This window comes from Chiloscyllium plagiosum, chromosome 24 (assembly GCF_004010195.1).
Source record: "Chiloscyllium plagiosum isolate BGI_BamShark_2017 chromosome 24, ASM401019v2, whole genome shotgun sequence".
Taxonomy (NCBI): domain Eukaryota; kingdom Metazoa; phylum Chordata; class Chondrichthyes; order Orectolobiformes; family Hemiscylliidae; genus Chiloscyllium; species Chiloscyllium plagiosum.
The window spans coordinates 51317438-51341115 of NC_057733.1; the positions used below are offsets into that span (position 1 = coordinate 51317438).

Genomic DNA, 23678 nt, shown 5'->3' on the forward strand with positions numbered 1-23678 from the left:
GAGATTGGGGAGTCCAGAACTAGAGGGCATAGGTTTAGGGTGAGAGGGGAAAGATATAAAAGCGACCTAAGGGGTAACTTTTTCACGCAGAGGGTGGTACGTGTATGGAATGAGCTGCCAGAGGATGTGGTGGAGGCTGGTACAATTGCAACATTTAAGGGGCATTTGGATGGGTATATGATTAGGAAGGGTTTGGATGGATATGGGCCGGGTGCTGGCAGGTGGGACTAGATTGAGTTGGGATATCTGGTCGGCATGGACGGGTTGGACCGAAGGGTCTGTTTCCATGCTGTACATCTCTATGACTCTATGACTCTAGGTCACAGTCCAATTTACTTGGACTTGTGTCCCTCTCTTTCAAGTAATTAAAAGTCCTTAAATACTTCAGAGTCAACCTGTCTGCAATTTTACAAAGAGAGTAGGGAACGCCCTTACCCCAGTTGCTTGCCCTTGCCCCAATCTAGGACCTTAAGGGGAAAATTCATCACCATGTGAGGGTTGGTTTCTGCCTGACCTCAAATCTGTGGCTGGTAGAAGGACTAGCTGGCAAGCTTGGCAGGTTAACTAGGGCAGGAAGGAAGGCACGAGGTGTCATGTTTTTCAACGTTGCTCACTTTAAATAGTCCGTGATTCATCACAATGGATGCTCTCGCCCACCTTAGTCTCTCCATCAAGACCTCCGCCATTCACTATCACCTGATGAAGGAGCGACACTCTGAAAGCTAGTGTGCTTCCAATTAAACCTGTTGGACTATAACCTGGTGTTGTGTGATTTTTAACTCCATCACACTCTGTTCACTTTCCCAGACCTTACCTCCTACCCCACGCAAGATCACATACATACCTGGTTCTGAACTTGAAATTTGGGACTGCTTTTAGCTCCAGTCCTGGCCACCTCTGCTACCCTTATGGTTGGGTTTACCGAGCTGCTGAACAGCCAGGTTAGCCAATAGCTTGAGTTGGAATTCTAGGTGACGGCCACAACTCCTGTCTCCAACCAAAGGGCTGAAGACAGCCAGCATTGATGGGAAACATTCCCCAATGACTCTTTTAGTTTTAAAATTCATTTATGGGATATAGATGTTTCTGGCTGGGCCAGCATTTATTGTCCATCCCTCATTGCCCAGAGGGCAGTTAAGGGTCAACCACATTGCTTTGCGTCTGGAGTCACAACTCGGCTAGACCAGGTAAGGACAGCAGCTTCTTTCCCTAAATGACATTAGTGAACTAGATGGGTTATTCCTGACAATTGACAATGGATTCATGGTTTCCTGATGACGGGCTTATGTCCGAAACATCGATTCTCCTGCTCCTCGGATGCTGCTTGACATGGAGTGCTTTTCCAGCACCACACTCTTGACTCTGACCTCGTGCATCTGCAGTCCTCACTTTCTCCTAATGGCTTCATGGTCATCATTGACTGTTAATTCCAGATACTCTTAATCCACAATCTGCCATGGCAGCTTTGGAAGCTGGGTCCCCAAAATATTACCAGGGTCTCTGGATTAATAGTCTAGCGATAATACCACTAGGCCATTGCCTTCTCATAATGGGGATTCGGTGCCAAATGGGATACCTTGTTATATGAAATATCAAATGCATAAATTTGCACTCTCAATTGAAGACAGTAATCATCTGACAATGAAAGTCATGATAAAGTATCCACAAAGATTACTGAATAGTTGGTTTACAGATGGGTGAAAGATTGTAATGCATAATGAACATGCATTTTTTATATATATATATATATATTCAAATGACAAGGGTATCGATAGGCTAGCATTTATGGCCCATCCCTAATTACCCAGAGGGCAGTTTAAGAGTTAACTACATTGCTGTGGGTCTGGAGTCACATGTAGGCAGACGAGGTAAGGATGGCAGCTTCCTTCCCTAAAGGACATTAGAGAACCAGATGAGTTTTCCCAACAATTGATTCATGGTCACCATTAGACTTTTAGTTCCAGATTATTTTGTATCGAATTCAAATTCTACTATCTGCCGTAGTGAGATTCAAACCTGGGACTCCAGAACATTACCTGGGTCTCTGGATTAACACTCCAATGGAAATAATACAAGGCCATTGACTTCCCTAGCCAACACATCCTAGGTTAGTAAGGATATCCTGTCCCAAACTACAGTCCCAGTGTAGACAGCTTGGAAAGGTGACAAAAATAAACATATAATAAAGTCAGATGTTAATTTTTTCTCAGTCTCAACACAGAAATCATTCTGGAAAAATATATAGAGTTTCAAAATTATATAGAGTGTGTTCCAGCACCACACTCTTGACTCTGACCTCGTGCATCTGCAGTTCTCACTTTCTCCTAATGGACTGCAGGAGCAGGAGTAGATCCTCTAGTCCCTTGAGCTGCTCTGCCATTGGATCATTGTTGATCCAATTGTTACCTCAATTTTATTTTCCCATCTAACCCCAAACCTTTGACTCTTTTGTAAGTCAAGAATCTATTTCTGCCCTTAAAATAACCCTGCCTTTACTGTGCTCTCAGCCAGTAAGTTCCAAAGACTCATAACATTTTTGAGAAAAAAAAAATCCTCTTCATTTCTGTTTTAAATGCAAGACCCCTTAGTTTTAATCTGTGTCCATTGGTTCTATTGACCATCCACTATATCAATAGATCTGAGGATTGAATGATTCTATTTCTGCCCTTAAAATAATCCATAACCCTGCCTTTACTGTGCTCTCAGCCAGTAAGTTCCAAAGACTCATAACATTTTTGAGAAAACAAAAATCCTCTTCATTTCTGTTTTAAATGCAAGACCCCTTAGTTTTAATCTGTGTCCATTGGTTCTATTGACCATCCACTATATCAATAGATCTGAGGATTGAATGATGATAAAAAGCTTAAAACATAAAAGAAGGATGTATCACTAGGGAAAAGATTTGGTGCTTTTTACATTAGTTTATTATTCTCTTCAAAATCAAACTATATTTAACAAGCAATAGTTTTGCTCAGTGTAAATATGCTGATTGTGAAAACTAACCCAGTCAAATGTAGGTTAACACAGCTGTACAATTTTCATAGTGGGAAAAGTTAGGTGAAAAATGATCGCTAATGAAAGAAAGTAAGTGGCAACAGAGAAATACAATGAGAGGAACTGAAAAATAAATTACCTCATATGTGCTAATTATGTTTAATCTGTAGAAGAGAGGAATGTAGATCAGGCAAGTGATGATAATTGTAAAGAAGGCAGCAACATTGTACAGCAGAACCATTATCCCATATAGGTACACCTCTGCAGGACCGCCAACCACTGGAACAACAATTAGAAATTATTTAATAAAGAGCTTCAATGGGTAGTAGAGTACATTTACAGAAGTTTCTACTAAACATTTCGAAAATTCTAGTACACTATTATATATTTATTTAATATGAACAAGTTCACGGGCAGAAACAATTCTGTAAACACAGCAGGCATGAATTCACATGCCAGATCTAGGGGGATGTAACCAAAAGTACTAACAGAGAGTAAAAGTTTAGGGAATTTAAGTTTCCAAAATGCAACTATTGACACCTTAGTGTACCTTAACATTGCTACAGCAAACCTTTTAAATTAACAGTTTATTTTACTGAATGTCTGCACCCATGTGTTATAATCCCAGACCAAACAGCCAAATTTAAGTTACAACATGGTGATGGACGAGTAACCATGTTTTAAGCATTGACAAATATTGAGATCCTAGTTTTTACTGTTATAAGGCAGAGGCTGATCCCCCTCTGAGAACCATAACCGAATCACCCGAACAGGGTGTGCCTCACCCTATAATCTGCTAAAACGGGTCTGGGAAGGGGCATAATCTATTTTTTCAGCAACATCTAGTAGTTAAGTAAAAGAAATCCCTGATGCTCACTTTACAATCCACAAGTAACAATTTATTTTATCTAACTCTAACAGTCACCAAATTAACTAAACCATTAACAGACTCAACAATTCCCCTCTAACTGCTAACTATTCCCAAATAATGCAAAATTCTAATGGTATGCTGTTCAACTAAATACAAATCCACATATAACAAAACAATAGAATTTAGCCTCTCAAAATTACAGCCAGATTACATGTCTTCCAGAACTTTCTGTGACTTCTGTCAGGAAAGTTTTCTCTGTAGATCCTTCTGTCAGGAATTTAGATGGCGTGCCATGGTGCTGTGGTAAATAGATGGTACTTTCTCTAGGAGCTGGGAGCTGTTATCTCTTAGCAGAAGGTAGGTAGCTCTGCCAATTTTTCAACTGTCCCCTTCTTTTATAACCTTGATGCCCTATCAATATTTTTACAATTGAATTGGTCTTATGTTGTCAAAATCATCAGATTTAAATTTAGAATTTTTGGTAACTAAGGGCCTCATTTAAATTGATTGGCTACATTTAAAAAGGCTGTTGTCTTGATAAAAACTGCTGCTTGGTCTTTTGATACAAAATATTACAATTTGGGTGCTCTGTGTTCTATCGAACTCAAACTGCTGCCAGACATCCATTTTAACTCTCAGCACAGAAATAAACACCATCTTTTAAAGGGACCACTCAATGCTTTCCCCATTTTACAATTTGACACACACAGACTTCACAATAAGTGCTAAGTGAATAAAGTCATAAGATTCCACTGCTTTGAACAATAACCATAAACTACAACACAAAGTTATGTATACAACTTATATTCAAATATCCATTTAGAATTAACCTGACGTAAACATGGGTGGCAGACACAGTGTGGTTGAATACCTTATAGAGGAGGGAAAATAACATGTGGGGGTTCAGGTGTTTCCACAAATGTTTTTGGCAACTTCTGCCCCACAGACATCAGTGATACAGTGACTCATCAAACCTCATTAAATCTTTACAAGTGATTCCAATTCTTCACTACAGAAGGTGTGATTTCAAAACTGCCTCAAAAGCTGCTCTGATGCATATTGTTCCATGGCTGATCATGTGGTACTGCACATCACTAGATTATGGAAGCTGCATTCCATCACCTACTCACAAGCACAATTTCAGCTTTTCACAGATAGCTAGCTTCACTAAGTTGTCAGACACACCCCTTGGGCTTCTCTGATCTCGAACCTTGGTTTAGACCTTCAGCAGATAAAGTAGTATACCTTAAATTCATTTAGGATGTGCATTTAGTTCATGTTTTTTTCAGGGAAATTAGTAATGAGCTACAGATGGACAGTTATTAATGGACAGTTCAGCCTTCAACACTATTATTCCCTCGAGATTAATTACTAAACTTAGTGATCTCGGACTAAGCCCCTCTCTCTGCAACTGGATCCTCAGTTTCCTGACCCACAGGCCACAATCAGTGAAGACTGGGGACAATATTTCATCCTCACTAACACTCAACACTGGAGCCCTCCCGGAGATGCGTACTCAGCCCCTTGCTGTACTCACTGTATACTCTTGACTGTGTCGCCAATTACCAGACTATTGCCATTTACAAGTTTGCTGATGACACCACCATAGTCGGTCGAATCTAAGATGGCGATGAAACAGACTATGAATGGCAGGTGGAAGACCTGGAAAAATGGTGCACTGAGAACAACCTAGCTCTCAATTCCGGCAAAACAAAGGAACTCATTATTGACTTTCGGCAGGATGTTACTCATGCCCCCCCCCCTACACATTAACAGCACAGAGGTGGCACAAGTGGAGAGTGTCAAGCTCCTGGGAGTGGTCATCAACAACAAGCTTTCTTGGACTCTTCATTTGGACGCACTGGTTACAAAGGGCCAACAATGTCTCTGCTTCCTCAGGCAGAAAATTTGGCACAATGGCCAATATCCTTGCCAACTTTTATAGATATGCCATCGAGAGCATTCTGTCTGGATGTATCACTACCTGGCATGGCAACTGTGCCATTCAAGATCGAAGACGGTTACAGAGAGTGGTGAACAATCACAAAGGCCAACCTCCCATCTACAGAATCCATCTCCCAGGCCTGCTGTCACCAGCATTCTCACAGGCCGCCAGCATTCTCAAAGATCCATCCCACCCTGGCAATGCTTTTCTACAACATCTACCATCGGGGAGAAGATACAGAAGCCTGAACACACGCACCATCCGATTTCAAAACAGTTTCTACCCTACTGTTGTTAGAATACTGAATGGATTCACAAATGCTTAACATTTGCCTTTGCCTGTGTGTTTGTTTGCCGCTGTTCACCTATTATTTACTATCTATGCTACTTAACTCTGTGACCTACCTGTATTGCTCACAAGACAAAGCTTTTCACTGTGCCCCGGTACACGTGACAATAAATTAAATTCAAATTCAAATTAATTGATGTTATGAATGTTTGGATGGTCATGTAGAACCAAGAAGGCCTGATGTGATGAGACCTTTTTTTCAAAGGTATCAGTATCACCGGCATTTATTGCCCATTCCTAATTGCCTGTGAGAAGACATTGGTGAGATGCCTTCTTATCTGCTGTAGTCCATGGGATGAACTTATACCCACTGTGCTGTCAGGATGTGAATTTTGGAATTCTGACCCAGCAACAGTTAGGGAACTGTGATATTATAGGTCCAACTCAGAATGGTGTGTCACTTGGAAAGGAACTTGTGATGAATCTTCTGCGCTTGTTCTTTCAGATTTAGGAGTTTTGGTGAGTTGTTGCAGTGGATGTTGTAGCTGGTATAGATTGGTGGCACTGTGCCCTGGTGCAGGGGGCTTTAGTTTAAAGTGGGAGATTGGGTGTCAGTCTAAAGAGTTTTGTCCTGGAAGGGTATGAGATTCTTGAGTACTGTTGGAGCTGCAGCCACCAAGGCAAGTGAAGATTATCTGCTAAGACTCCTGATTAGTGTCTGGAAATGATGACATGGTTTCTGAGATTCAAGAGGTGATTTACTCATGACAAAACTTACAGTCTTTGGTCTGCTTTCTTTAGCCACAGTATTTTTATGTCCGCTCTTGTTAATTTTCTAGTCACTAGTAGCAAGTGGATTCAGTAATAGTAATGCCTTTGAACTCGAGGAAAGGATGATTCTCTCTGTTGGAGCTAGTTATTGCCTAGCATTTGCATGGCACAAATATTACTTTCCAACTATCTGCTAAGTCTAATATTGTCTGGGTCTTGTTGCATACAAATACAGACTGTTTCAGTATCTGAGTAGTCAAATGGTGCAATTATCAACAAACTCTCTACTTCTGACCTTATGATGGAGGCAAGATAGGTGATGAAGCTGAGCATGAGTGAGAGACTGGGTATCCCTGTTGCAATGCTCTGGGCCTTTAACAATCACAAAGTCTGTCCTGTGTGTTGGGTATATGTTCAACCAGTGAGAATGTCCCTCCTGATCCTCTCTAATATCACATTTAGTCAAATGCGGCCTTGACATCCAAAGCAGTAATTTTCATGTCACCTCTGAAGTTCTATTATTCTGTTCATGATAGATCAAGGTTGTCATGAGACGTGAAGCTAAGTGGACCTGGTGGAACCCAAACTGAGCATTTTTGGATAGCTATTACTGAGTACATTCTGCTTGATAGGATTACCAATGAATCCTTCAAAAACTTTGAGATTAATGAGATTGGATTAATAGGGTGGCTATTAAATTGCATTTGTCCTGCTTTTAGTGGACAACACATTTCTCAGTAATTTTTCAGATCGTTGGGTAGTCCTTGAGTTCTGCTAAAACAGCTTGGTTAGGATCATGTTTCTTCAGTGTTACAGACAAGATGCTGTCAAGGCCAACAGTCGTTGTTGTATCCAGAGGTTTTGGCCATTTCATATGGCATGGAATCAAACAGGCTAAAGACAGGCACTTTGATGCTGCTGCCAACAGATGGAGGGTGAGGTGGCTCATTGATCTCTTATAGTGAAGGGAAGGCCATCAATGAAGATGAAGATGATTAGGCAAAGAATGAGGCACCCTCCTCAATGGTCAGCATTTAATAGGGAATGGACTACTCTCCATTTGATTAGATTAGATCAGATTCCCTACAGTGTGGAAACAGGCCCTTCGGCCCAGCCTGAATGAGGAGTAAAGGTGATGGGCAGCTAACAAACTCAGAACAAGCCAACCCCCAGCCCTAATGTACTGCAGGCAGGTCAGTTGATGCAGAGTGAGACATGGACCCTCAACAGGAGTACATTCGACCCTCTGGCATTGCCTGCCAATCTGATTGGCTGGAAGCACCAGCAGTCCTGGCAGCACCAATAAAAAGGCACAGATGTAAATTGGGAGCCGAGCAAATTGGGTCCATTGGATGGGAGGCTTTTGCCACCTTAGTGAGGAAGCAATGAGGAGGATGGTAGCGTGAGGCAGAAAAAAAGGTTATTATCTTTTGGGGGATTGTGGATTGTTGCTGGTGGACTTAGGATGCGACCTTATCCTGAAATATACCGAAGAACAATAAATGAGGTGCTTGATGGAGTTATTGATTAGAGCTTAGGTTTTGAGAAAATGGACATTAATAGAAAGGAATGGTCTTGTAAACTGCAATGAGGGTAGCATTTGAGAGTAATTGCTTAGAGGTTAAATGGGGTTCCCCCTACAGTGGCAGGAAGGTTTGCCCAAGATCCTTTCGAAAGCTCTTAAGCAGATCAAGCCAAAGTTACTGGTGGCATCAGGTAATACAATTGGGAGCATAGCGCCATGGGTTACAACTGAGAAGCTTAAGGTATGATAAAAGATTGAACCAGGTTAAAGCAGCAATATTTAAAAAGCCAGTCTCTATTGTGGAGGGTTGAGAGGGGCTCAGTGTTTTCAGGTAACATTAGATATTGTGTTATAGCTGCAGGAGAGACAGACACTTAGTAAGGGACTATGGAGGGATTGAGAAGGCAAGAATGGAGCAAGATCATATAAGTGGAAACCACCTCTGAGACCTGCTTCATGGTCAACAACCAGAGTTGAATATAAAAGAACTGAAGTGAAAGAGAATCAATTGCTAATAAAATTTTTGATTTAAGTGAGAGGTTTCAGAAACTAATAATTGCCAAGGTTTTCTATGTGAGTACAGTTATGATACAGTCCTCAACGGATTTGAAGCAGCAGGTTACAGGGTTAAAAGCAAAGTTGCCTGGTTGGAAATGAGGTTCCTTGCAATTTGAACTAGTGAACATGGGTTTTGGTTAAATGACCAGGGAATTAAATACAAATTATAATTGTTGGTACTAGTTCTACCATTACCATCAGCCATCCCTCATGACCTATAGCTGAAAGGGGCAAATGTTTACGTTTCACAGTAACCACATTCAATTAAAGGGATTTAGTGGAGAAGAAGCATGTGTGTCTAAAGGGCTTCTACAATGCTCAGCAACAGATTTCATCCTATCGATAAACAACAAATTGAGGAGGAGACACTTTGCCTGGGAGGCCTTGATGTCAAGCCATATTGACCTTGGATCCTTCCACACCCAGTCACTCACATTAAGGTGCTTATTGGTATGGCTTAAAGTCTGGGAGATCTACCCACATCCCTCCATACACTGTGGGAGTTGCAACTTGGTGAATTTAATAAGAGGGCACCTACGACACCAAATGAAAGACCCAAGCCAGCCATTGAGCCTCTGCAGCACTTGTCTGGACAACAGCAACGGGAGCATTCTCACGGCGTACAGTAGCGGAGGAAGAACATTCATTTTAATCAGGGCTATTCGGCCTAACTATGATCTTGGTAACCCCTCCCAATGCTGCCAATCCTGTCTTATCCTTTCAAACAAGTGCACAAAGTTAACTCTGTACAGCTGGTGGAAAGCAGGGGTAACAAAAATACCCAAAGAAAGAAAGCCTTTTTGTGACCACTGGAAAGGGAATTGTGTTCCATCCTGCAGATCAGGCATTTCTGCCAAGGCCTCCACAGGCATGGCTTCCGATTTTAAAATTAATGTTATACCATGAGAAAATGCTGAATAAATTAACTGGGTACAGACTTTTCTGGGTTAGCCAAAAAGTGAAGAACATCATCAGCGTAGAGTGTGATTTTATGCTCTCCCATTCCTACCTTTGGGGCAACTACTTTTGAGTCCTTTTGAATAGCCTCTGCCAGCGATTTGACTACTAAGCTGAATAGCAGCGGCTAAAGCTATCTGATTTTACACCGTTTGTAAGGCTCACGCCCCCATAGGGTCATTATACAGGACTGCCACCCACCTAGCAAAAGCCCTCACAAGGTCAAATCATTCCAGGACACCAAAAAGATAAGGTCACTCCACCTGGTCAAACACCTTTTCTGCGTCCAAGGAGACCATCAAGCCCGGAATTGACCTCTCCTGACATACCAATACTATATTCAACACGCTCCTGATATTATTGGAAGAGCTATGACTCTTAATAGAACCTATCTGATCTTCCTTTATGAAAGTGGGCAGCACCTTCTCCAATCTCAGAGCTAGCATTTTGGACAGGGTTTTAAAATCCATATTCAGCAATGAGATAGTTCTTTACAAGACCCAGTCCTCAGGATCTTTCCCTCAGATATTGAGGAGATATTGGCCTCCTTAAGAGAGAGCAGAAGGCAGTCCTGACTGTATGAGTGGTTGTACATACCCAGTATTGGCTTGGTCAACATGTTTATGAACCCCTTGTAGATCTCACTCAGTAACTGTCCGAGCCAAGTACTTTGCCACTTTGGAGTTGCCTTACCGCCTCTTGTATCTCTTGTATTGTTAAAGGTGCATTCAAAAGGGAGGCTTGCTATACATTTCTACCTGGGAGGTCTAGATTCTCAAGAAAGGATTGCACTTCGCTATTCCATCCTCACAACTCTCCTATCAGTATAACTGTATAAAATTTCCTGAATATTGCTTTAATCGTTTTAGACTCATGAGTGATAATACCAGTTCTCTCCCTAATGGACACAATGGACTGTGGGGTACTTGTCTTCCTGCCCAAATATGCTAGATATCTATCTGGTGTATCACCATATTCAAATAACCTCTGCTTCGCAAAGGAGACCTCTCTCTCTTTGCCGCCTGGGTAAGTGCTGAATTCAGAGGAGCCCTGATAGCTGTGACCTACTGTAGCTTAGCTACAAACGGTCTATCATAATCTGCCGATTCAGCTGCCTTCAGCCGGGCCTCAAGCATACATTGCTATTCTCCTTTCTGCTTTTCTTGGTTGCTGAATTTTAAATAATTAAGCCCCTTAAATAAGCTTTTGTGATGTCCCAAAGAATTGATGGGTTACTGGCTGTACCCAGGTTAATGTGCTAGAAGGTCCTAAACTCCCTTGTGAAGTACTCTATCAATTTGATATCCTTCAAAAGAAATAGATCCATGTGCCAGTGCTGCGTATCTATTGCACTACCTATGATCTTAACATCCAAGTACACTGCTGCATGGTGCGAAATAGCTATATTCCCAACCCTGCAGGATAACACTGAATCCAGGCAAATCAATGGAACAAAGAACATATCAATTCTCATGTGACACTTCTGCATGTTGGAGTAAAAGATGAAATCCCTACCATTAGGGTGGAGACATCTCCACACATCCACCAACCATCTGGATTGTGAGGAGATACCCGAGAGACTCCTTGGCATCCTGCCCATCTCGGGGTCCGTGAGACAGTTAAAGTCTCCTCCTTTAATCGTACAGTGCACCCCATGAGCCATCAGTTTAGAGAATGCGTCAATTAAGAATTTAAGGGGGTGCACGGGGTGGCGGGGAGGGGGGGGGGGCAATAGACATTCAGAATGCCATACCCTTTCCTATGTAATAACGCCTTGAAGATGATGAACCGCCCATGTTCATCCTTAATTTGGTCTGAAATGGGAGGTTTCTCTACACTAGTTTGGGCACTCCGCTGCTTTTAGAACTGAAAGAGAAAAAGAATATCCTACCAACCCCTCCCTGCTGTAATTTCAGATGTTCCTTGTCACTCAAGTGGTGTCTTGTAGCAGGGTGATATCAACCCTCTCCTTTCTAAGGTTTGAGAGCACCTTCTTTCTTTAGATCGGGGAATGACTCCCCTTTATGTTCCAGGTGCACCTTCTGAATGAACCACTATCCATAACCGTCCAAAGCAGCCCGCGGCCCTCCAAGGGGAAGAAGCCTACTCATGGTGCACCGAGTGGAAAAAAAAACAGGGTTCTAAAAACTACTGCTACAGATACTACAAAAACTAAAAAAAACTAACCACCCCTCTTAAATTAAACAAACAAATATACAAAGAACAAATAACTGGAGATTTCCCCCTCACCCATAGGGAGCATTACCATCATCATACCTTCCTACTAAAGCCGTGTCCCAAACCCAAGCAGTACAGAGACAAAGAAAACCTATTATTTACACACGAGAGAATTAGAAGTGGTCGCCCAACCCATCCCCTCCATACATCAACCCCATTTGTCTTTAATAAAAGAGATAATCACTCCACACCTAGAGGAAACAAAGGGATAACAGAAATTGGTAAAAAACAGGAATTTTACATCCAAGCAATGCCAAGTATATAAATGAAAAACCAAGACAGCAAAGGATTTACCATTGTTTATAGTTTTTTTCTGACCCAGACCATCTATTTCTAGGAAATCCCTTACTTTCTCTGCTGAATCAAAGTTGTAAACAGACCCTCTATGGTGGAAGCGCAGTACTGCCCGGTACCTCACAGAGTATTGGATATTCAGCCTCTTCCTGACCTCATCAAAAGATTTCCTCTTCTTGATGACAGCCCCAAAGATGTCTTGAAAAAATGTCATTTTCGACCCCTTGTACACCAGGGCCTGTGAGTTTTTTCCCAGCCTTCAGGAGGCTTCTGCTATCATTTGCTTCTTGTTGTAACACTGGAGTTGTGCGAGGACTGGGCAGGGGCGCTGATCTGACCCGGACCTGCGCATCGCGATACGGTGGGCCCACTCCACACACACCCAGCCTGACTCGATCTCCAGCCCTAGAAACTGCGGGAGCTTGAGCAGGTTCTCACCTTCTTCCCATTCTGGGAGCCCGACTATCTGTAAGTTCATCTGTTGAACTGGTCTAGCAGGGCCTGTACCTGGTTTTCTAGCATTCAGATCCTCCCCTCTGCATTCTCCTCCGTGGTATCTGATGCAGTGGTCTTTTGAATCAAGCATTTGGATCTACTGTTCATGCTTTTTTAGCATGGCAGAGATCGGTTCCAGCGCCGAGTCGATTTTCTCTTGGAGTTATAAGTTCAGTTGCTCCAATAGGTTCCAAGGTGCCACCGCAGGAGTTGGGGGTGCGGCCGTGAGTGTGCCCGGCACCGTAGGGGAGTGCCCTGTTTGCTGCAATCCTCACACTCCCTTTCCTTTGTTCATCTTCATCTTCTTCCCAAAATGTTAGGATCACTATTTAAAAGGTTCTCGGGGTTTTGTTTCAGTTTATTTTCCCAATCTTTCTTACAGTTGGCTTCTGAGGTGGTGGGGGTATGGTAAAAGCACCACTTTACTTGAGTTATGGTGCAGAGCCCAGCACAACAGACCTCTCAGATCGCCGTCATCTTGGATCCCCCATGTTGAACTTTTTAACTTCATTTCTTTATTTTTCTACCATTATATTCTGTGTCTGGTTTATTTCTGTATTTTATGATGGCGTCAGAGAAAGGTGATATTGTACAACACTTTTCACTATATCTGTAATAAATACATGTAACAAATACATGTGACAATAAATAAAATGATCAGTCTTCTCCTAAGTAGTATCTGATTCCTAGTGCTTTTAATGTCAGAGTCACTCCAGAGCTTATTGCCATATGCAAGGTGTGTTAAGACAGGCAGTCTATGTGAGTAATCCACTCATATGGTTCGTGGCAAAGCCAGACAGTTCTTGGAAATTGACAGTTAATGATGGGGGTTAACTTAGGTAATCATTAGACACTAACCTTTTGTTCAAGAGATACTCATTGTGCTTCCTGTAATTTCAGCAAGAGCTAAAATTGTTTTGACACTAGATTTTGGAAATTAATCTTGGAGTGTTCATTAGCAAAAAGAGATCAATTCAGATTTGCATTCATCTTTAAGGTTTGTAGCTTCACCTTGTTGGTGATTTCACAGGGGATTCTTATTGCACCCACTATTTTTCATTAGAGAATGGCAGAATCTTGAGAGTGCTTTCACAGCCAAATGCTTGCTGCAATATGTGGACGATTGACTCCGACATACTATAACAGATGATGGAACATCCTAAATGATTAACCAAGTTGTTACCTTCATTGTTAAAGACAGGTTTGATAGTTAACCCCAAGTAGGTTCAACCATTGTAGGAAAAAATCGGTTTCCTAAGGGAATGGAAACCACCACATGGTCTGACAGACTAAGATAGTAATTCCTCAGCGATTATCACTGTTGGCATTTACTTGCATCCACGGCTGATGGGCACTACAGGGGCTTGAGTGCATTACTAACCTACAAAACAATAGTTTAATTTGAACTCTATTACTTCAAATTTTGAACACTTGATTTTTGTTACAGTGTCCCTTTAAGGGGCTGGCACCTTTCAATCCAGTTTAATTTAGTTTAATTTGATTTAATTGATTTTAAATTGCTTAGAATTGCTCAAATCTACACTGCTCATTTCTGGAGGACTATCAATGCAGCTTTATACCAGGCTTTGCAGAGATGGTCAAATCTCTCTGTAGGGTTCATAAAGGCAATGGAATCCAGGAATTGTCTTCATGGACAGCAGAGCACAACAATACAACAGCAAATTTAAAAGTAGCAGTAGATGGAACTAGTTTCTATGTAAAACAGTACAATAGCTGATTTAGGATAAGACCACACTGGCTACAGACATTCAGCAGCTTATGTCTTTTGCATCCCATAGGGGGAATGGGGTCTTACTTGTTTTGTCAATGGTATTTTTAGCTATTTCTTAGGGAATATATTTTACATATATTACAGGTCTACAGAAGACCACTCTTCATTCATCTTATACCCCTTAATAAAACCAGTATCATCAGCAAGACAAAGTGAACAGACACGAGAATTATTTCAGAGATTTAGCAGTGACTTCATATGTACTATTCTCCTTCAGTACATGAGTCATCTTCACAACTGGCCGTTGTCATTGATGGATGTTAAACAGCACCTAGTTTCTTCAAGTTCTCATTGAAGAAGCTCCTGACGTTTACATTGATAGTTCATCACATCATGTCAAAGGAACTCCCCACACAGACTTTATACATAATTGTACTGCCTGACCTATCCTCAGTTTCAAGTGTCTCCAAGACCCTTCTGCATTTGCAGTATTGATGACATAATGCATTACAGTTAAGAAAAATAAATGCAGGGAAAGCCATGAATCAATACTGACTATGTTATTAATATCACTCTTTAGATCAAAAGATTTTCTTCTTCTTTAGATGGTAAATCTATTGTCTGTAAACTGCATCTTAGTTGTTTCTTAACAGGTAAGGAAGCAGCCATATGTGGGGAATTATTGCTAGTTAGAGTCTGGTAATCAGTAGTTGAAACTTTATTGCTGGAACAGCACAGCAGGTCAGGCAGCATCCAGGGAACAGGAGATTCGACGTTTCGGGCCCGAAACTTCGAATCTCCTGTTCCCTGGATGCTGCCTGACCTGCTGTGCTGTTCCAGCAATAAAGTTTCAACTTTGATCTCCAGCATCTGCAGACCTCACTTTCTCCTCTGGTAATCAGTACTCAATTGAAGGTAGAAGATGCAGTAACTCCTGTTTCAGCAGTTGGGCCTGTAATAGATTTGATATCGCTTTAGTACATGTACAACTCATGTCCAACAGTTATTTACTGGCGTGAACAAAGTCAACCTTTGTCTGCATTTACTTTATGACTTTATGAAACCTTTCTTTCGTCTGCAGATTAATGTCTGTTAATGTACAGGCAAAAGCCAGATCAGAGTCCATTGGCGTGTGATCCACCTGCATCAGGAGATTAACCTTTGCTCTTGATTCACTCACAACCAATGTAATTGTGGTCATTATTCTGCTGAGACTGATTTAGAGAAGGTTGCAGCTAATACATGTAGCCTAAGACAAAGGAGAATGTAAACCTCAGGAAACCTTTGACGCATTGTAATAAGGTTTTCCTTAATGGTCAGGCAGAACCACAGGGTTCTTCGACTCAGCTTCATGTTGATCTAATTGGCCCACTTCCAACATGACAAGGAAATTTTATATTTGCACATATGGTTGTTGACCAGTTTATTAAGTTATCTAGGCATTCCTTGTCCATTGAATACTGTTAAATGAAATATTTTGTAGATGGAACTTCCCATGCAAGTTTGACAGTGACCCTGAATTTCACTTTACAGATGAAGTCGTTCCTAAGCTACAAGAGTTGATGAGAAGTTTGAGACAGGTTGCACTTACCTCATCATGCACAGTCTTCTAGTATCACATTCAAAACTCCCAGAAGGTTAAAGATGGTTGGAAGTTATATGTAGCTAACCCATTGCAGTGGATTAACTATCTACCTTGTTGTTTGATGGCAATCAAATCCATGCCTCACAGAATATAGAACATAGAACAATACAGCGCAGAACAGGCCCTTCGGCCCTCATTTTTGCGCTGACCTGTGAACTAATCTCAGCCCGTCCCCCTACGCTATCCCAAAATCATCCATGTGCTTATCCAAGGATTGTTTAAGTCTCCCTAATGTGGCTGAGTTAACTACATTGGTAGGCAGGGCATTCAATGCCCTTACCAATCTCTGAGTAAAGAACCTGCCTCTGACATCTGTCTTAAATTTTTTGTTCCTCAATTTGTAGTTATGCCCCCTTGTACACGTTGACGTAATCATCTTAGGAAAAAGTCTTTCACTGTATACCCTATCTAATCCTCTGATCATCTATCAAATCCCCTCTTAGCCTTCTTCTTTCCAATAAGAACAGACCCAAATCTCTCAACCTTTCCACATAAGACCTTCCCTCCAGATCAGGCAACATCCTGGTAAATCTCCTCTGCACCTTTTCCAATGATTCCACATCCGTCCTGTAATGGGGCAACCAGAACTGTACACAATATTCCAAGTACAGCCACACTAGCGTTTTGTATAGTTGCAGCATGACATTACGATTCTGGAACTCAATCCCTCTACCAATAAGACCTAACACACCTTCTTTACAGCACGACCAATCTGGGTGGCAACTTTCAGGGATCTATGTACATCGACTCCAAGATCCCTGTGCATATCCACACTACCAGGAATCTTTCCATTGATCCAGTACTCTGTCTTCCTGTTATTCTTCCGAAAACTACAGGACTGTTACCTTATCAAGTTATGACTGGAAGGTTAATAAGAGGGGTCTCAGTCATTTAAAATTGACTGATAGAACATACATACCAATTAGGTACTCTAAATGATTGGAACAAATGTGCAGTCAGTTATCTAATTTTTTCCAAGAAATATTGGGCAGGCTAAAGAGTATTTTGATTAAAAATTTAGTCTTTTAAGTACCAAATTGAAAATATAGTAATAGCCATAAATTATAGTAAGAGAGAAAATACTTTCAATGTTAATTGGGTGGGTCCATTCCAAGAATCCTATAAGGTTTTCACAGGAAACAAGGGAACATAAGAAACTTCCAAACTGGTTCATATAAACTGTAAAAGTCCAATTACTGCATGTTGGTCTCTCCCAGTTAATGTGAAGACTTCAAGACTCAAGGCTTTGTAGAAATAAAGCCACTCTTAAGGATGTAACTTTGTAATGTGTTTGATGACAAGGGTAATGTTTCTTTCAGCCCTGAGGTGAGGAGTTATTAGAGCTCACGTTGCTGTCATATATTTTTGTATAGTTAATGGAGGTTAAATTAGGCAAATTGCACTGGCTGTAAATTTATTATAAGAAAATAAGTAAATTACCTGTCTCTTTAAGGCCAGATTCAGTAATCTGGATGTCAGAAGAATATTGACTTTATGGTCAAGAAATAACCAGGGCACTTAGTGTTCTTAGACATCATTTGTTAGGTACAAACTGCAGATAGAACAAACTTTGGCTAATTGATTCAAGGCAGTGGTCAAGTTTCAAAATTGTGAGGAAGGCTAGTAACATGTTTCCATGATTGGGAGAAGCCAGTGTTGGGACTGGGGTGTACAAAGTTAAAAATCACACAACACCAGGTTATAGTCCAACAGGTTTAATTGGAAGCACTGGCTTTCAGAGCAATGGTCCTTCATCAGGTGTTTGATGAACCACCTGATGAAGAAGCAGCACTTAGAAAGTTAGTGTTTCCAAATAAACCTGTTGGACTATAACCTGCTGTTGTCTGATTTTAAACATGTTTCCTGTTAGACAATAATTGTAAATATTAATCAGAAGCTGTTAGTTCCATGGGCTCAAGGGAATAGAGCTGGTTGTAAATGTAGCAGAATTACCTTTGAACAGTATGAAAAGAGCACATTAACGAAACTCTTACTTTAACTGGTGAAGCTAAAACTTGTCAGGAGAGCACTTATTAAAGTGCTTTGCTGGAAGAAAATTGACTAGGAGAAAGTGAGGACTGCAGATGCCGGAGATCAGAGTCGAGAGTGTGTGATGCTGGAAAAGCACAGCAGGTCAGGAAGCATCTGAGGAGCAGGAGAATCAATGTTTCAGACAAAAGCCCTTCATCAGGAATGAGGCTGGGAGCCTCGGAGGTAGAGAGATAAATGGGAGGGGAAATGAGGAAACTAGTGAAGTTCACATTGATGCCATGGGGTTGAAGGGTCTCACGTGGAAGATGAGATGTTGGATGGTGAGGGAGTGGTGACGGAGGAGGCCCAGGACCTGCATTTCCTCAGCAGAGTGGGAGGGGGAGTTGAAATGTTCGTCCACATGGCGGTGCGATTGGAAGAAAGTTGATAGGACCAGTAAATAGAAAGTCGGTTCAGGAGATGTAGAGACAGTTGGTAATGGGAGCTTAGGTAAGTGTTAAAGGGAGACAAGTTAGAGGTAGAAAGGGAAAGTGTGAAGTTGAGGAATTATAGAGACAGAGAATGGTTATGTAGCTATTAGGAGAGAAATGAAGAGCAAAAGAGCAACTGCTCAGCAGGACATGTACACAGCACAGTTCGAGCATTACGGTGGGCTATGAACTTTAGCAACAAAAATGAGCTAGGAAATTAAAGTTGAAATCTTTAAACTGCAGAGGAGTTAGTATGAGTGCATTACTTAAGATACTAAAGCACCAGCCTCAAGGAACAAGAATGGAAGACTGTAGATGTCTTTAGACAGATTGACATGTGTAGAACAAAAACAAAAAATGCTGGAGAAACTCAGTAGGTCTGTCAACATCTGCAGAAAGAGAAATGTCCAATATGGCTATCCTTTGAAACTGGTGCGTTTAACATCTGTATCATATGCTATGTTAATTAATTGTATGTTAGGGATTAATATTTTGCTGTCTAATGACATTTGTTAGCTTGCTCATTTAGTTAATGATTGTCCTTTTCACCAATAAGGCCATTCCCCTTCAAAACGTTTCAGACTTTGGGATTTTATATTTCATCCAAAATATAACAAATCTCAACAATCTCTATTGTTCAGGCAAATGGTACACTATATTATAGTTTGAGTGTTAATGTACTTTACATCATGTAACCTTCTGTAAATCCAGCCATCATGTGAAAGTTCTTTGCATTTGATTATGCACAGCACAGAGAGTTCATGAGATATACCCTTTCCTATTAGGGAAGTTACCGACAGTAGCTTGCAATATTGTGTGCCACCTTCTGCTATATCCTGCACCTTTGCAACCTACTAATGTGATAAATTGGAAATATATCTATTGCAAAGTTCATTTACTGTTATGTTAAAAGTAGACAAGCAGGACACTGGAAGAACTCAGCAAGCCAGGCAGCATCAGGACTGTAGAAGGGTTACATCCGAACATTTCTCATCAGTTTTCACTCAGGAAAAGGAGAATATTGTAGAGGAGAAGAATGAGGTACGATATAATAGACTAGAAAGGATTGAGGTTAGTTACGCACAAGTGTTATCAATTCTAGAAGGAGTGAAAGTAGACAAGTCCCCTGGGTTGGATGGGATTTATTCGAGGATTCTCTGGGAAGCTAGGGAAGAGATAGCAGAGCCTTTGGTTTTGATATTTGAATCATCGTTGTCTACAGGTTTGGTACCAGAGGACTAGAGGATTGCAAATGTTGTGCCCTTGTTCAAGAAGGGCAGTAGAGATGACCCAGGTAATTGTAGATCAGTGCGCCTTACTTCTGTTGTAGGAAAGGTTTTGGAAAGGATTATAAGAGATAAGATTTAAATAATCATCGAGCAAGCAACAATTTGATTTCAGATAGTCAACATGGTTTTGTCAAGGGCAGGTCATGTCTCACCAGCCTCGTTGAGTTTTTTGAGTAGGTGACCAAGCATGTAGATGAGGGTAGGGCAGTTGACATGGTATACATGGATTTCAGTAAAGCCTTTGATAAGGTTCCACATGGTAAGCTGTTAGAGAAAATGCAGAGACATGGGATTGAGGGTGATTTAGCAGTTTGGATTAGAAACTGGCTTTCTGAAAGAAGGCAGCGAGTAGCAGTTGATTGAAAATATTCAGCCTGGAGTCCGATTACTAGTGGTATGCCACAAAGGTCTGTTTTAGGACTACTGCTGTTTGTCATTTTTATAAATGACAGACGCAGGCATAGGTGGATGGATTAGTAAATTTGCAGATGGCACTAAAGTCGGTGGAGTAGTGGACAGTGTGGAAGAATGTTACAGGTTGCAGGGGGACTTGGATAAACTGCAGAATTGGGCTGAGAGATGGCAAATGGAGTTCAAAGTAGCTAAATGTGGGGTGATGCACTTTGGGAAGGATAACAGGAAGGCAGAGTGCTGGGTCAATGGAAAGATTCTTGGTAGTGGATATGCAGAGGGATCTTGGAGTCCATGTACATAGATCCCTGAAAGTTGCCACCCAGGTGGATAGTGCTGTTAAGAAGGCATACGGAGTGTTCGGTTTCATTCATAGAGGGATTGAGTTCCGGAGCCACAATATCATGCTGCAACTGTACAAAACGCTGGTGCGGCCACACTTGGAATATTGTGTACAGTTCTGGTCACCCCATTACAGAAAGGATGTGGAAGCATTGGAAAAGGTGCAGAGGAGATTTACCAGGATGGTGCCTGGTCTGGAGGGAAGGTCTTATGAGGAAAGGCTGAGAGACTTGGGTCTATTCTCATTGGCATAAGAAGGCTAAGAGGGGATTTGAAAGAGACATACAAGATGATCAGAGGATTAGATAGGGTAGACAGTGAAAGTCTTTTTCCGAGGATGATGACGTCAGCTTGTACAAGGGGGCATAACTACAAATTGAGGAGTGATAGATTTAAGACAGATTTCAGAGGCAGGTTCTTTACACAGAGAGTGGTAAGGGCGTGGAATGCCTTACCTGCAAATGTAGTCAACTCAGCCACATTAGGGAGATTTAAACAATCCTTAGATAAGCACATGGATGGTGATGGGATAGTGTGGGGGAGGAGCTGAGAATAGTTCATAGGTGGGCACAACATTGAGGACTGAAGGGCCTGTTCTGTGCTGTGTTGTTCTATGTTCTATGTTCTAACGTTGACTTCTCCACCTCCTGATGCTGCTGGCTTGCTGTGTTCTTCCAGCCTCCTGCTTGTCTACTTAGGATTCCAGCATCTGCAGTTATTTTCTCTCTAGTTATGTTAAAAGTGCCAAATTTTCCAGGATTTTTTCAAACATGTGATAATGCCCAATGAATGCATGCCTCAGCGGTATAGCATTAAGGAGTCTTCTGACTCATCATGGTCAACTTGTTAATGCTGTGTTCTGTGACCTTAAAAAATGCAATGTATGGAGGGAACAAACACAAATAAAAATAATTTATCATGAAGAAGATAATTTTATGACAGTTATTGTGCAAATAAGCTATTGCTGCATTTCTGTATATCAGTTGCCAGTATAGACACAATGGCTGCTTCAAGGCCAGACTGTGTGAAGCTGTATGGCTATTGTTTCTCACAGATTCAATTTGATGGCTTGTGCAGATATCCTGTTCAATAATATGAATGCCAGCTACAAGACCAGAGTTATTGATGGCAAACCTTTCTTCTTTTGACCCCTTACTTTGTACTTTCCCCATATAACGGTGGGAATTGGTAATTTTTATTTCTCAACACTTTTGAGAGGCTAAGCGGTTAATCATTCAACCATTTGCTAGACTTTGACTATTTATAATCTAACATTTTTAAGCAGTCAAGTCTTATTTTCAAAGAATAATGCCATATACAGTTTTTAAACTTAAACAACTTCTGATAGGTAATGGCTACCAATTCATAGTTTTAATGCAGTTAAAGAGTGTGCATAAACTGGTTCCAGTTTGTAGTATTACATTTAACAACATTTCACCAGAAGAATATATAGAAGGCAAATTCTAACACATATTGATTATTTTCTAATTCTGCAGAGTGCAATGGAACTCACTCACCAGTAATAGCAGATAAGAAGCTCGCAGCCAAGGAAAGTGCAATTGGATATGCAGAAATTTGTCTGAAACAAGAAAAAATAGTTCAATTATTTTAAATAAAATCATTCTTACTCTACTTTTACTTTATCTCTTGGCAGTGATAATTCTTTCTGTTGCATGAGTTGTATGAAAATGCCAATTTATTGACTACTTGCCTCTGGAGATAAGTTTAAAGTATTCGCCATTGACATCCACATAAAGCTGTCTAAATGGAAAGTCACTGAATGGCAATTGCCAATTCTGCCTTCACCCAACTTTCAGTTTCTCTCTTTTGGCCCACCTGAACAATAATGATACCTGCTCACTGACAAGGGTGACTTGGCATAGATCTGTTGTTAAAATTTGAATTACAAACTTGAATGTAAAGTACGTTTCATGCCCAAGTCATAATTTTCCATCAAACCACAAGGATTTGACACCATCTGGATGCATACCCACCTGTTCCCTATTAGGAATTCTTCTGTAGCTTTTCCCTTTACTCTTCTAGACTTTATAGCAAAGTAAATCCCAATTGCAGTAGACATAACAAGCATAGCGGCAAATACAACATAATCCCAGGCTTGCAAACTATTTTTCACAGACATATTTGCTTCTTCTGCTGAGGTAAAATCTGAGAAGCAATGATCAGATGTAGAATCCGGTTAAAAGTCCAAGACTTTATGAGGCACCACATGATCAAACTGGTCACTTCTCTCATTCGTGCTTAATTGTTTACCACAAATTTCAGAAAAGACACAACAATGCAATCTTCCAGGAACAGCTTGTGACCAGTCAAACAGTGGGAGATAGTGAGGACTGCAGATGCCAGAGATCAATCAAACAGTGGCCAAGAGTAGATTTTATTAAACTTTGTGCGAAGATTTGTAGCTCGGGTGCTCATTGTTGTGGTTCTGTTCGCCGAGCTGGAAGTTTTCGTTGCAAACGTTTCGTCCCCTGGCTAGGCGATATCATCAGTGCTTGGGAGCCTCCTGCGAAGTGCTTCTTTGATGTTTCCTCCGGTGTTTATAGTGGTCTGTCCCTGCCGCTTCCGGTTGAAGACAGGAAGGCAGCTAACAATCCGCATACATGAACATCAACTAGCCACGAAACGACACGACCAGCTATCCTTAGTAGCCACACACGCAGACAACAAGCAACATGAATTCGACTGGGACAACACTAATGTCGCCTAGCCAGGGGATGAAACGTTTGCAACAAAAACTTCCAGCTCGGCGAATAGAACCACAACATTTTATTAAACATTTGACAAGCCTGGAGGAGCAAGTGTTCTTGCCACTGAACCCCGAGAAAACTCTATTGTCAAAG

The 23678-nt window shown here is 41.2% G+C and overlaps 1 protein-coding gene across 1 annotated transcript in view; it reads right to left on the bottom strand.

Moving 5' to 3' along the window:
- The window catches only part of LOC122562290 (sodium-coupled monocarboxylate transporter 1-like), a 70264-nt gene extending 47249 nt beyond the window's left edge, over positions 1 to 23015 (bottom strand). Inside the window, exons 1-3 of the mRNA XM_043715095.1 lie at positions 22812 to 23015; positions 22335 to 22396; positions 3134 to 3273 (exon numbers count right to left, since the gene is read on the bottom strand). Of these exons, the coding sequence (XP_043571030.1) occupies positions 3134 to 3273; positions 22335 to 22396; positions 22812 to 22957 (348 nt within the window). The 5' untranslated portion in view covers positions 22958 to 23015. The remainder of the gene's footprint in view (positions 1 to 3133; positions 3274 to 22334; positions 22397 to 22811) is intronic.
- Positions 23016 to 23678: the final 663 nt, after the last annotated feature.